The sequence below is a fragment of the Trichechus manatus genome, unplaced genomic scaffold, assembly GCF_000243295.1.
Source record: "Trichechus manatus latirostris isolate Lorelei unplaced genomic scaffold, TriManLat1.0 scaffold00200, whole genome shotgun sequence".
Taxonomy (NCBI): domain Eukaryota; kingdom Metazoa; phylum Chordata; class Mammalia; order Sirenia; family Trichechidae; genus Trichechus; species Trichechus manatus.
In genome coordinates this window covers 1,130,932-1,144,950 of record NW_004444136.1, presented here as the reverse complement: position 1 = coordinate 1,144,950, position 14,019 = coordinate 1,130,932, and the positions used below count along the sequence as shown (strand labels likewise).

Here is a 14,019-nt window from a genome sequence, read left to right as displayed (position 1 = left end):
TTTTTTTAGGGGCTTTTATAAATGGTATTGTTTTCCTGATATCCTTTTCATTGTTCTCTTTGTTGGTGTATAAGAATCCAACTGATTTTTGTATGTTGATCTTGTATCCTGCTACTCTGCTGAGTCTTTCTATTAGTTGCAGTAGTTTTCTTGTGAAGTCTTTAGGGTTCTCAGTGTATAATATCATATCATCTGCAAATAGGGACAGTTTTGCTTCTTCCTTACAAATTTGGATGTCCTTTATTTCTTTTTCTTGCCTTATTGCTCTAGGTAGGACTTCCAGCACAATGTTAAATAGGAGTGGTGATAAAGGACATCCTTGTCTTGTTCCTGTTCTCAAGGGAAATGTTTTCAGCCTTTCTCCATTAAGAATGATGTTGGCTGTTGGTTTTGTATAGATGCCCTTTATTATGTTGAAGATTTTCCCTTCTATACCTATTTTATTGAGCATTTCTACCAGGAATGGGTGTTGGATTTTATTGAATGCTTTTTCTCCATTGAGATGATCATGTGATTCTTTTCTTTTGTTTTATTTATGTGGTGGGTTACACTGATTGCTTTTCTAATGTTGAATCCTCCTTGCATACCTGGTGCCTTAGTGCTGCTATAACAGAAATACCACAAGTGGATGGCTTTAACAAATAGTTTATTCTCTCTGAGTTTAGCAGGCTAGAAGTTTAATTCAGGGTGCCAGCTCTAAGGGAAGGCTTTCTCTGTCAGCTATGGATGAAGGTCCTTGTCATCAATCTTCCCTTGGTCTGGGAGCTTCTCTGAGCAGGAACTCTGGGTCGAAAGGATGGGCTCTGCTCCCAGCACTGTTTTTTTGGTGGTGTGAGGTCCCCCGTCTCTCTAATCACTTCTCTCTTTTATATCTCAAAAGGGACTGCCTGAAGACACAATCTAATCTTGTAGATCTCATCGACATAACTGCCACTAATTCCATCTCATTAACATCTTAGTGATAGGATTTACAACATATAGGGAAATCACACCAGATGACAAAATGTTGGACAATCACACACACGATACTGGGAATCGTGGCCTAGCCAAATTGATACACATATTTTTGGGGGACACAATTCAATCTATGACACCTAGTATGAATCCCACTTGGTCGGGGTGTGTTTCTTTTTTTTTTTTTTAATATGATGCTGAATTCTATTGGCAAGAGTTTTGTTAAGAATTTTTGCATCTATATTCATGAGAGATATTGGTCGGTAATAATTCTTTTTTTGTGGTGTCTTTGCCTGGTTTTGGTATCAGGGTTATGCATGTTTCATAAAATGAATTTGGAAGTATCCCTTCCTTTTCTATATTCTGAAATAGTTTGCGTAGTACCGGTGTGAGATCTTCCCTGAATGTTTGGTAGAATTCTTCATTGAAGCCATCTGGAGCAGGACTTTTTTTAATTGACTTTTTTTTTTTATTACATTCTCAATCTCTTTTCTTGTTATGGGTCAGTTCAGATTTTCTACCTCAGTTTGTGTTAGTTTAGGTAGGTAGTGTGTTTCTAGAAATATATACATTTCCTCTAGGTTTTCAAATTTGTTGGAGTGTAGTTTTTCATAGTAGTCTGTTACAATCCTTTTTGTTTCCTTTGGGTGTGTTGTAATGTCCCCCATTGCATTTCTTATTTGGGTTATTTGCTTCCCCTCCTGTTTTTCTTTTGTCTATTTGGCCAATGGTTCATCGATTTTGTTGATCCTTTCAAAGAACCAACTTTTGGTTTTATTGAGTCTTTCTTTGTTTTTCTGTTCTCTATTTCATTTATTTCTGCTCTGATCTTTATTATTTCCTTTCTTCTGGTGGCTATGGGCTTCTTTTGTTGTTGTATTTATATTTGTTTGAATTGTATAGCTAATGTTTTGATTTTGTCCCTTTCTTCTTTTTTGATGTGTGCATCTACTGGTATGAATTGTCCTCTGAGCACAGCCTTTGCTGTGTCCCAGTGGTTTTGGTATTATGTGTTTTCATTCTCATTTGATTCTAGGAATTTTTTGATTCCATCTTTGATTTCTTTTATTACTCAGTGGTTTTTAAGCAAGATGTTATTCACTTTCCATGTATTTGATTTTTTTCCTTGCTCTTCCTGTTATTAATTTCTACATTTATGGCATTGTGATCAGAGAAGATGCTTTGTATTATCTCAATGTTTTGGATTTTGATGAGGATTGCTTTGTGGCCTAAGATGTGGTCTATTCTGGAGAACATTCCATGCAGGTTGGAAAAAAATGTATATTTTGCCGCTGTTGGGTGGAGTGTTTTATATATGTCTATGAGGTCAAGTTGGTAGATTGTGGCCTTGCATCTTCTGGATCTTTGTAGAGTTTCTTTCTAGATGTTTTGTCCTTTACTGAGAGTGGTGTGTTGAAGTCTCCTACTATTATGAAGAACTGTCAATTTCTCTTTTCAGTGCTGTTAGAGTTTCTTTTATGTATTTTGGAGCCCTGTCACTGGGTGTGTAGGTATTTATTATGGTTATGTCCTCATGGTGGAGTGTCCCTGTAATCATTATATAATGTCCTTCCTTGTCTTTTATGGTGGATTTTGTTTTAAAGTCTATTTTATCTGAGATTAGTATTGCTACTCCTGCTCTTTTTTGGTTGCTGTTTGCTTGGTATTTTTTTCCATCCTTTGATTTTTAATATATTTATGTTTCTGTTTCTAAGGTGTTTCTCTTGTAGACAGCATATTGATAAGTCCTGTTTTTTAATCCATTCTGTCACTCTCTGCCTCTGTATAGGTGCATTTAAGCTTTTTACATTCAGCGTTATTGTTGATAGTTGTGAGTTTATTGCTGTCATTTTATTGTGCTTCTTTTTTTTTTTTTTTTTTTGTGGTGCTGAAGTTTTCTTTATTCCTCTTACTCTCCTGTGCTGAATTCCTTTTGTCTGTGGATTTTCTTCTCCATTTCTTTCGTTTTTGTAGATTTTGTTTACTGAGAATTTGTTTTTCTTCTTTATTTTGATGAGTAGATTTGTTAACTTTCTTTGTTGTTACCTTGAAATTTACCCCTATCTTCCTAAGTTTGAACCAGTCTTTCCTACTTGATATCGCTTTGACATCTTCTCCATTTGAAAGTTCTATACCTACCCATTTATTCCCTCTTTTACTGTTCTGACACTGTTGTTATTGCAGATTAACATCTCTGGTTCCCTGTTATAAATCTTTTAGGTTTTTTTTATCCTTGAGAGTTCATTACCTAGGTTGGTATCTGGCTGATGCTATCTTTTGTCCTAGGTTCAGGTTATTGTCTGATGTTGTTGGTTCTGGGGGACTCCCTTTAATATAAGTTTGGTTTTTGCAAATTCCCTTAATTTCTGTTTATCTGGAAATACCCTAATTTTGCCATCATATTTGAGTGAGAGTTTCACAGGATATATTATTCTTGGTTAGCATTTTTTTTCTTTCAAGGTTTTATAAATGTCATCCCATTGCCTTCTTGCCTGCATGGTTTCTGCTGACTAATCAGAGCTTAGTCTTATTGTTTCCCCTTTGTATGTGACTTTTCATTTTTCTTGAGCTGCTCTCAAGATTCTTTGTCTTTGGTTTTAGCAAATATGATTATAATATGTCTTGGTGATTTTCTTTTGGTCTATCCTATATGGGGTTCATTGAGCTTCTTGGATGGTCAGCTTTTCATCTTTCACAATATTAGGGAAGTTTTCTGTCAGCAAATCTTCACTGATCCTCTTTTTCCCATTTTCTCCCTCTGTTTTTGAGCTCTGATCACATGCAAATTTTCGCTCTTTATTTTACCCCACATTGTCTCAGGTTTTCTTCATTTTTCTTCATTCTTCTATCTGGTTTTTCCTCAAAGTGGTATGCAAGGATTTGTCTTCATTTTGCTAATGCTGTCTTCCATTGTTTCAAACTTGCTCCTAAAACCTCCTATTACACTGTTCATTTCTGAAATCTTGTTTATCTTTTGGATTTATAATTGCTGTTTTTGTATGATTTCTAGTTGTTTATTTATTTTGACATTTCGTTCCTGTATTATTTTTCTGAATTCTTCCATTGTTTTTGTCTGTGTTTTCCCTGATTTTGTCTTATTGTCCATGATTTTGTCTATTTTTTCCTTGTTTTTGTCTGTGTTTTCCTTCATCTGTTTGCTAATCTCTTGGAGAGCCCTGAATATTAGAGTTTTGAATTCCCTATCAGGTAGTTCCAGTGCCTTTTCTTCTACCAGAAGGTCATCTGGTGTTTTATTTTGGTCACTTACTGGAGCTCTCCTGTCCTTTCTTTTTATATGTTTTGATATTGTCTGCTGTCTCTGGGACATTCAGGAATTATTTTCTTTGTCTATTGATTGTAGATTTGTTTCATCCTGCTTTTTTGTTTTATTTGGTTGTATCTGGGTGGGCAGGCTGGGCGTGTTTTATTGCTTGCTTATCTGTGAGCATGATACTTCTCACCACCTTGTTCAGGCTGGCAAGGTTAATTGCTCAGCTATGGTGCAGCAGGGTAGGTCCAATGGGGAGGGGGATGGGTCATTTGCAGCAAGAACTGGGGCCAATGGGGGGCAGTGTGGGGTAGAGTCTAGGGGCCCAGGGTTCCACACCAGTGCAGCTTGGGGGTGTGGCCTTTGGCACATGGTGCAGATGGGCAGGAGGGAAAGGAGAGGATATGATGTGAAGAACAGGTACTCTGTTTCCTGTTGAGGGTTCTGTGAAGTTGCCTTCCTGTACTCCCTCTCCATGGTTCTTGATGGCTGTAGTCTAAGATGGCGAATCTGTGCTGCGTTAGGTGGTAGGGGACTTCCACTCTGTAGCTCTCCTCATTCTCTCTTCTCTGTCAGTTTATTTCACTTGGTGCTTGATCGAGTTCTTTATCCCTTCATTTGATGCTTAGGGTTCCAGGATTGAGGTTTGTATCTGTTTTAGTTTTTCGGGTCTTTGCTGCAGAGGTGCTTCTGTTTATAGCATCATGTTTGCTTCGCCTCCAATTTTTACCTTTTTAAGTGGTTGAAAAATATTTAAAAAATAATAATTTGTGACATACAAGAATTATGTGAAATTCAAATTTCACTGTCCATAAATAAAGTTTTATTGGGACACAGCCATACTCATTCATTTATATATTGTCTATGGTTACTTTCACATTACTTTAGCAGACTTCAGTTGCTGTTACAGGGACTCTGTGACCCACAAAACCTAAATTATTTACTATCTGGCCATTTACCAATAAAAAGTTTGCCAACTCTAGATCTAGAATATTTAGAGTTCCTAAATATCAGGAAATATTAGGGTGGCACAGTGGTTAAGAGTTCAACTCCTAACCAAAATGTCAGCAGTTTGAATCCACCAACTGCTCCTCGGAAACCCTATGGCCCAGTTCTACTCTGTCTTATAGGGTCATTATGAGTCAGAATTGACTTGACAGCAAGGGATTTTGTTTGGGTTTTAGTATTATTTCATTACTATGAACAATGCTGAAATGAACATCTTTGTACTCACTTCTATGTGAACACGTGTAATAATATCTCTAGGATAACAATCTGTTGCCATTGAGTCAATTCTGACTCATAGTGACCCTACAGGACAGAGTAGAACTGCCCGATAGGTTTCCAAAGAGTGGCTGGTGGATTTGAACTGCTGACCTTCCATTTAGCAGCTGAGGTCTTAACCACTTTGCTACCAGGGCTAGGACAGACACCCAAAAATGGAGGCATTTATATTTTTAATAGATATTGCCAAATTACCCTTCAAAAAAAGTTGTTCTTGGGAATGTCTTCTGGTAATGTGGGAGGAGCTTGTATCCTGCTGATAAAAATTTAAAACTCTGAACAAAATGTATTAAAAAAAAAAAAAAAAACTACAGTGAAACCTTTCAGAGCTGGAACTCGACAGAAATGCCTTGTTTTTCCAGGTCTTCAAGTTTTTTGCCTTTGACTAATTCCAGCTTACCACTTTTCTATTGCTGTCAATGGAAAATATTTGAGTTTTTCTTCTCTAACAGGTTTCTGCCTTACACAGGTTCCAGCTTTGTGGCTTTTACTGTACTTGAGGCACTGAAAATCAACCGAAAGTAAGCAAAAATTTGTTGGAGTATGACCTTTATATGAAGAAAAACAAACTAAGTGAGAGGCCACATTTAACCAGCTTTCCCCCCTGAAATGCCCCCTGCCTACAGGGCAATATAGAACCCAAACAGCAAATGACTGTCTTACAGACCTAAGAAATAATAAATCAGAGTTTAGGGCTGATAGCAGGGCTGAAAATCGCAGAAGAAGTCCCAGCAAGGAGGGAGCCAAAGATGGAGAGCACCAAAATCTGCATACGAACTCCCCTCAAATCCTTGGCTGACTTCTAACCTGCAAATGCATGGAGTGAGATTTCACGAAACCCAGTGGAAAGCAATAGCTAGAAGGTTGAAGAGCTAAGCAGAGATTTCAACAACTGCCTGGTGTTGGGAAGTTGAAGTTTGGAGTTCAACTTTTGCAACTTAAAAAGGCTTGGTGAACTCCTCAGGACTTCCAGTGAAACTTCAGAAGGACCACAGCTAAGGAAGTGTCACCTACCAGGACTAAGAACTACACCTTAGGACAGTTTCTTGGCCTTTTTTCTTTCATTATCTCTCCCCACCCTGAGGAGAAATATTAAATTTAATTTAAATTCACCCTAATGAGAGAAATTAAATACTAAGAGAAAAGATCTTGTTGCATAGGATTGAGCTTTGGAGGGCCACAAATCATTGTAATATCTAAGCGTTTTTTGGTTTTGTTTTTACTTCCACCAAGAACCAATTTTCAAGCCGTTGAGGGCAATAATGCCCCTTTTGAGAATACATCTCCTAGTCCCAGGAGAATACCTGAAAAAACCTACTCGAAAAAAACCTACTATAAAAAGACATAAAACCAAGCCTTCATTGAAACATATTGATCCACCAATAATTTAACTACCTGCTAGATCAAAACTCAACCTTCTTCAGAGGAAGATAACAGAATCCAGAGTCTCTACTATGTATCATTCATAATGTGTAATATTCAATTTAAAAAAATGTGAAGAAGTCGGAAGAAGAGATCCATAACCAAGAGGAAAAATAATTAATAGAAGCAGAATCGCAAAAAAAGTTGGAATTAGCAGACAATGGTTTTAAAACAACTATTATAAATACGTTAAGCAAACTGTCACATACAAGGGATCCTCAATAAGATTAAGTGTCACCTTCTTCTCAGATACCTTGGAGGCCAGAAGGCGGAGGAATGACGTATTTAAAGTACTGAAAGAAAATAACTATAGAATTTTATATCTGGTAAAATGAAGACATTCCCAGATAAACAAAAGCTGAGGGAGCTCATTATGACCAGATATGCCCTACAATAAGTGCAAAAGAGGGTCCTTTAGATTGAAAGGAAAGGATGCTGAACAGCAGCTGAATGTCATATGAAGAAAACAAAGAAGATATCCAGTAAATGTAATTTTGTGGACAAATATAAAAGCCAGTTTTATATTTTTGGTTTGTAACTCTAGTAGTTGTGTCCTACATGATTTAAAATAACAAACACATAAAAATTATACATTTATCTTATTGGCCAGTAATGTATAAATGTGTACTTTGTGATAACAACATATATGGAGGAGGAGCAATATAGGAATAGATTCTTGGTATACTATTGCAGTTAAATTGGTATCCATTAAAATAGGTTATTATAATGTTAGAATGTTAAATGTAATCCCTGTAACTACAAAGAAAAAAATATACATACACACACACACACACACACACACACACACACACAAGGAAATGAGAAGGGAATCAAAATGGTGCACTATAAAAAAACATCAACTAAGCACAAAGAAGGTAATATTGAAGGAAATGGACAGAAAAGGTATAAAACACACACACACACAAATAGCAAAATGGAAGAAGTCCTCCTTTATCAGTAATTAAATGTAAATGGGTTAAATTCTCCAATCAAAAGGCAGATAGTGGCAGAATGGATTGAAAAAAAAAACTCATCAATATGCTGTCTACAAAAGACATATTTTAGACCCAAAGATACAAAGAGTTGAAACTGAAAGGATAGAAAAATATATTCCATGCAAATAGTAACCAAAAGAGAGCTGGAGTGGTTATATTAGTATCAGACAAAATAGACTTTAAGTCAAAATCTATCGTAAGAGATAAAGAAGGACATTATATATTAATAAAGGGTCAATTCATTGGGAAGATATAACAATTATAAATACATATGCACCTAATATCAGGGTTTAAAATGTTCTGCTCTAGAAGTAGATATCACCATTTTCTTATTGGTGGTTATTATCATTATTAACTCATTATTTTCCATTTCAGCTCTGTCTGTTCTGCTATTTAGCCCATCTATTGAGGTTTTTATTTTGGCAATATTTGGTATTTTCTAAATAGCTAATTAGTTATTTTTAAGACAGCCTGTTATTGTTTCACAGTAGCAATTTCCTCTTTGCTCTCAGAAGTTATCACACTTCATTTTAAACCATTCTGTTTGTTCCATGAGCTCCCTTCCCTCTCCCTCCCCGCCCCAATCCCCAGTGTTAGTTATTATGTTTGTAGATTTTTGAGCCGAACTTTGGTTTTCCGCAGTCTGGTGATCTTGGTTGCTCATCTTCCTGCAGGAGGTCCTTCGTCAGCCTGTCTGCTGCTGGGGCAGGACATGCTACTGGCGGGATGAGCCAACCATCCAACTTCAGAGCATGAGAGACCCCTGACCAGCCCAGGGGTTCAACCCACTGCCCCTCTCAAGGCAGGATCCTGTGCATGGTACAAGCAGGGCAGGGAGGGGCCAATCCCTAGGCTGTTTTGGCTGCAGATCCCAAGGATCCCTCTTGCTCACCTTGCCACACCCTCCCCAGACCCATCGTCCAATTTGATCCATCTTCTTTATGGCCTCATAAATTCTAGTCCACTGAAACATTTTCTTCTTCGTTTTCACTGCTACTATAGACTTTTTAAAATATATTTTCTTGTCATTTCTAGGGATCTGGATCCAGCGAGAGGAAGGGGGTGCTGGAGCCCATGCTCCTATTACCACTTCCATTGACTTTGCCATTATTACACTGCAGCCAGACCAAGCAAAAATTTAAAACAATGTCGGCACTTACATCAGGAATGTAGATTGGAGGACTGCACCTCCATCATGAGTCTCATGTCAGAAGCACAGAGTCTAAGAGTCACTGGGGGAAGAAGGGCTCTGAGTCATTTGAGTTCCCAGGCACCAGTCCCACCTGGGGTCTTCCAGCCTCTGCATGGAACCCTTTAGTAACAGCTTCCCATCACATCTTTAGGGCACAGAGCATAAGGTGTACTTCCTTATACTCTTCATATACAACCTGCCTGAACTGTTCCCCACCAGTCCTATTCTCAGGAACCCTGGCTGGCGTACTGGTTAAGTGCTATGGCTGCTAACCAAAAGGTCAACAGTTAGAATCCATCAGGTGCTCCTTGGAATCTCTATAGGGCAGTTCTACTCTGCACTATAGGGTCGCTATGAGTCGGAATCGACTCGACAGCAATGGGTTTGGTTTTTCAGTCCTATTCTCACCTTGGGGCCCCCCAGACCCTGTGATGGTCCTCAGATGCAGGAAGAGGGCAATCTGCCGTGCAGGGTGTCTCCAGGCTCAGAACCCAGGTGTCTCACCTGCTGTGTCCCAGGGCCCTCCCTGCCCACAGCTCCAGCCCACTGCAGGGAGAGCCTACACCACCATATTACACCAGGAATGCATAATGTGGGAAGCACTTCTTTCCCAAGAAAAGCAACATGGTCTTGTAAAAAGGGGCCAAGTCCATACCCCCACTTCCTAGGTGAGTGCAAATAACTGCATGTGAACCTCAATTTCTTCAACTATAGAATGGGCCTATTCCCAACATTTAAAGCTATGGCGAAGATTAAACAGCATTTAATACTATATGCAAAGCACCCAGCAGAGAGCCCAGGATACAAAAGACACACTGTAGATGGTAGCTCTGATTACTCTTTACTTTATATCATTTAGAATGCTTGGAGTGCAACTCAGAGTGTACTGCAACAAGCTGTGTTTAAGGCTGAAGAAACTTAACACTGTCTTCTCCAAACTCAGGCTGACTTTTCTTTAGGCTGCCCTACCCTGATCCTGCAGTCATTTTTCTGGGTCTGCTCCACATCTTCCTTGGTTCTCCTCTAGGGACTTCTCTTCCTTCAAACATCACTTCTTCCAGGGAAACTTCCTTGACCCCCCGCCCCCGCCACCAGGTTGTGAGTGGCGCTCTGAGGCAGATGTTTTATCCTCCACAGGTCCTGCTTCTTTCTCCCACCTCCTGCCCACTCTAAAGCACGTTAGAACATGAAATGAAAACAGAAAAGTCTCCTAAGCATTTTTTTTTTATTTCTCTGTTATTTGGTTTTCTACTTTGGTGCACATGAGCTGTGGCTGTATTTCACACAGAAGCTGACATGTTTCATACGACATGCCCCATAAAACAGAGCACACATAAATCACTCAGCACAGTTTTGCTTCACCTGGCTGTTATTGCTGAAATCTCTATTTCTACGACCACGAAGAGAACATTCTCTTTGAATCTACAAACGAACAAGAATAGGGAGACAGGCAGTTGGATCTGCCAGGATGGGTGAGCCCAAAGAAATGGGTCTCCCAGTGGCTGTGTTTACAAACATGAACGACAGAGAAGTCACATAAAAATTCCAGAAAAACCGTGAATGACAGTCACATACAAAATTCCAGAAAAACCCGGGCAGCTGGGGAACACTCAGGACTGACATGCTATCTCTCAGACCCCTCTGGCTTTCTCAGTCCTGACAGATCCTGAAATACACATGGAAGGCCAAAGTCAGCATAAGATGGAAGCCAGCTCCTGGGCCTCAGTCGCTGAGTGAGTGCATTTTATCACAGGGCCTCTGTGCAGCCCAGGTGTCCCTCTCCTAGGTGGGAGGCACCGTGCTTCCCTACACCAGCCCCCTCGGCCCTCCCCCTTGGCCTTGCCAAACGCTAAAACGTCTTGCCCTCAAAGGCCTGAAGGCTGAAGGCAGTGTCCAGAAACTTCTTCAGTGACACCAGGTGAGTGTTCCTGTTTCCTGTGGCCGGTGCAGCTGCTGGGTCACGGCCAACATACCTGGGGAAGGCAAGACAAGGTAAGAGGGGGCTGGGCCCGGCATTTCCCCACCCCACGCCCACCCCAGGACAGCAGGGCGGGACTCTACCTGAGGAAGTTGTAAAGCCTGACTTCCTGCCCCAGCACACTCCCAGTGAGCTGCAGGCCCAGGGCAAACCTGGCTGCCAACCACAGATCTGGGAGAGGCAGCTGTACCCTCTGTGCCACTGGACCCCAAGACACCCACCGGACAACAAAGACTGCCACGACCCAAAGGCTTCTGAGTTTCTCATGCTCCTCTCCCGTCTTCCCAGGCACCATGCGGGCCTTACGGGCATCACGCCTCCCCGTGACCATCCTGCTCGAGAGCTGAGGGCCTGAGGCTACAAGAGGCTAAGTAATTGGTCTAACCACTAATGGCAGAAGGTTTGAGAAAGACGCTCTAACTCCGTTCTGGTTGCAGAACAGAAACAAACGTTTGCTATCGTAAGGTGTTACTGGCGATCCTTGATGCTGGACAGGAAAACCGATCTGTCAGTGACAGAGCCGTGGTCACAGGCCCAGCCCCTCGGTTTTCAAATGCATCCCAGAGAAGGCAATGGCTAGTTCCGGGCCACACAGCAAATGGGGTGTGCATAGCCTGGATGGGAGGTGGGACTCCTTTCCCTGCCCTGGGTGCATGGGCCAGCCTGGCGGGGTGGCCGCGGCCCCAGTCTGTCCTGTACCAGATGGGCCGTGCGCGGCTCAGGATGGTCATGAAGCGCGGGCTGATGTAATCATAGTAGCCCATGTTCTTGTGCTCCTCCTGGCACCAGACCAGCTCTGCGCCTTGGTACTGGTCTGCCTCCTGCTTGACCAGGTCAAAGGGGAACGGAGAGATCTGGAGCAGGTAGGGAGAAAGGGGCATGGGCAAGAGAAGCAGAAGCCACAGGGGCCCCACCCACCACCCCCACTGGCCTTGGCCCCAGGACCAGGCAGGGGCTGGAACCTGACTGTGCCCGCCACTCTGGCTGGGTGAGGGGCTCAGACGCACCTGCTCCAGGCGAGTGATGGCCACCTGCTCCTCCAGGCCCTGGCTGCTCCGCTCCTTCACCAGGTCATAGTACACCTTGCCCGTGCAGAAGATGAGCCTCCGCACCTGCTCAGGGGTCCGCGCTGCGGCCCCATCTTCAGGGATCACCCGCTGGAAGCTGGTCCCTTGGGGGACCAACAGGGCATGGCAGGGACATCAGCACCCAGAGGGGCACCAGACCCAGAGGCACCAGCACCCAAGAGACATCAGTACCCAGGGGCATCAGCACCCAGAGGGGACAAGACCCAGAGGAGCATCAGCACCCAGAAGGGCACCAGACCCAGAGGGGCATCAGCACCCAGAGGGGCACCAGCACCCAGAGGGGCACCAGACCCAGAGGAGCATCAGCACCCAGAGGGGCACCAGACCAGGAGGGGCATCAGCACCCAGAGGGGCATCAGCACCCAGAGGGGCACCAGACCGAGAGGGGTATCAGCACCCAGAGGGGCATCAGCACCGAGAGGGGCACCAGACCCGGAGGGCTGGGCGACTCTGGAAGCAGGCCTGCATCTCCAGTGTCCTCAGGCTCCCCCGGCCCCAGTGTTAGACCTGTGGCTACAATGGGCACCCTGGAGCCAAATGATGTCACAGGGACAGGGGTAAAGACAGAGGCTGAGCCAAGACAGAGCCCTGGGGAGCATCAACATTTCAGCTTAGGGTGGGGGGTGACAGGGAGGCCTGGCAAGGAGATGCAGAAGGAGGTGAAGTCACACCCTACCTAACGACATCATCACCTGCCCCAAACTGCTCTCCGCAGCTGCGTCCATCTCCTGTGGGCACACCAGCCCCCCAGTCTCCATACCAGAAAGGAGGGGATGCCCCAGGAGGCACCTGCACATTCCTCCCTGGGTCCCTGCAGCCAACCCATCATCTGTAAAAACTAACAGGCACTTCCTGAGCTCACACCACACGCCAGGTACCGTACCAGGCATGGAAGAAAAACCTCTGAGGAAGCTACTCATCATGCCCCCAACCCCAGATGAGAACACCGAGGCCAAGTGAGGCCAGGTGGTCCCCTCCCAAAGCACAGCTCTTACCTGCCCACGCTGGCAGGGGACTCAGATGCACACAGGCTGGAACAAACTCCTGAGCCGCCCTGGGCTGCCTGGCCTGCCCACCCCACTGCCCAGGGACCAAGCTCCCAGGCAGCTCTGCTCGGAGCCTCTGGGACTCCTGCACCCCACTGACTCTTCAGCTAGCCCACACCTCCTCATCTTTCACAATTCCAATACCTTGTTCTCCAGGGGCTTCATCTGACCCTGACCCCCAGGTGAGTTGGGCTGGGAGAGCTCGAGGACCAGTCATATCCATCTGGCTCATGGGTGCACAAATGGATGGATGGATGACTGACTGAGCCCATAAATCCCCCTGGAACTAGGCAGACCTCCACCAGGCCTCTTGCCTCTAGGCTCGCCTGCCCTGCTGGTGGCTTCTGAGAGGCCCGGCGCACTCCTCTGGCCCCAGTGTCCAGCCCAAACGACCCCAGGCCAGCCGGCCACCATACCAGCCTCCGGCAGCTGGAGGGCACTGTGCCAGGAGCTGCTACATGGCCAGCAGCTGCAGGCAGAGGGGAGGACAGAAGAGCCCCAAGAGCAGAGGACCGGCCGTGGGCTACCAGGTCCCATGTTGGAGGCCTTCCTAAGTGAGCCACTCCCTGCTCCAGTCACATACCAGACACCATCTGGTCAAAGCTGGACTTGGCTTCCGGGTGCCTCAGCAGAGATTTGGGTGTGAAGATGATCAGCTGGAAGGAAAGCAGGTGCCCAGCTGCCACTTCTCCCCCCCGCCCGGCCCACGAGTCTCCCCCCAGCCCACGGGTCTCCCCCCCCGCCCGGCCCACGGGTCTCCCTGAGCCCGGCCCACGGGTCTCCCCCCCGCCC

At 44.1% G+C, this 14,019-nt stretch overlaps 1 protein-coding gene across 3 annotated transcripts in view; it reads right to left on the bottom strand.

The window, feature by feature from the left end:
* Positions 1-10,964: 10,964 nt before the first annotated feature.
* Positions 10,965-14,019, bottom strand: part of OGDHL (oxoglutarate dehydrogenase L) — a 26,760-nt gene continuing 23,705 nt past the window's right edge. For all 3 annotated transcript variants that reach the window (XM_004387945.1, XM_023742082.1, XM_004387946.1), the window contains 4 exons: positions 13,811-13,883; positions 12,101-12,264; positions 11,793-11,947; positions 10,965-11,088 (listed from right to left, as the gene is read on the bottom strand). In XM_004387945.1, the coding sequence (XP_004388002.1) occupies positions 10,965-11,088; positions 11,793-11,947; positions 12,101-12,264; positions 13,811-13,883 (516 nt within the window). The remainder of the gene's footprint in view (positions 11,089-11,792; positions 11,948-12,100; positions 12,265-13,810; positions 13,884-14,019) is intronic.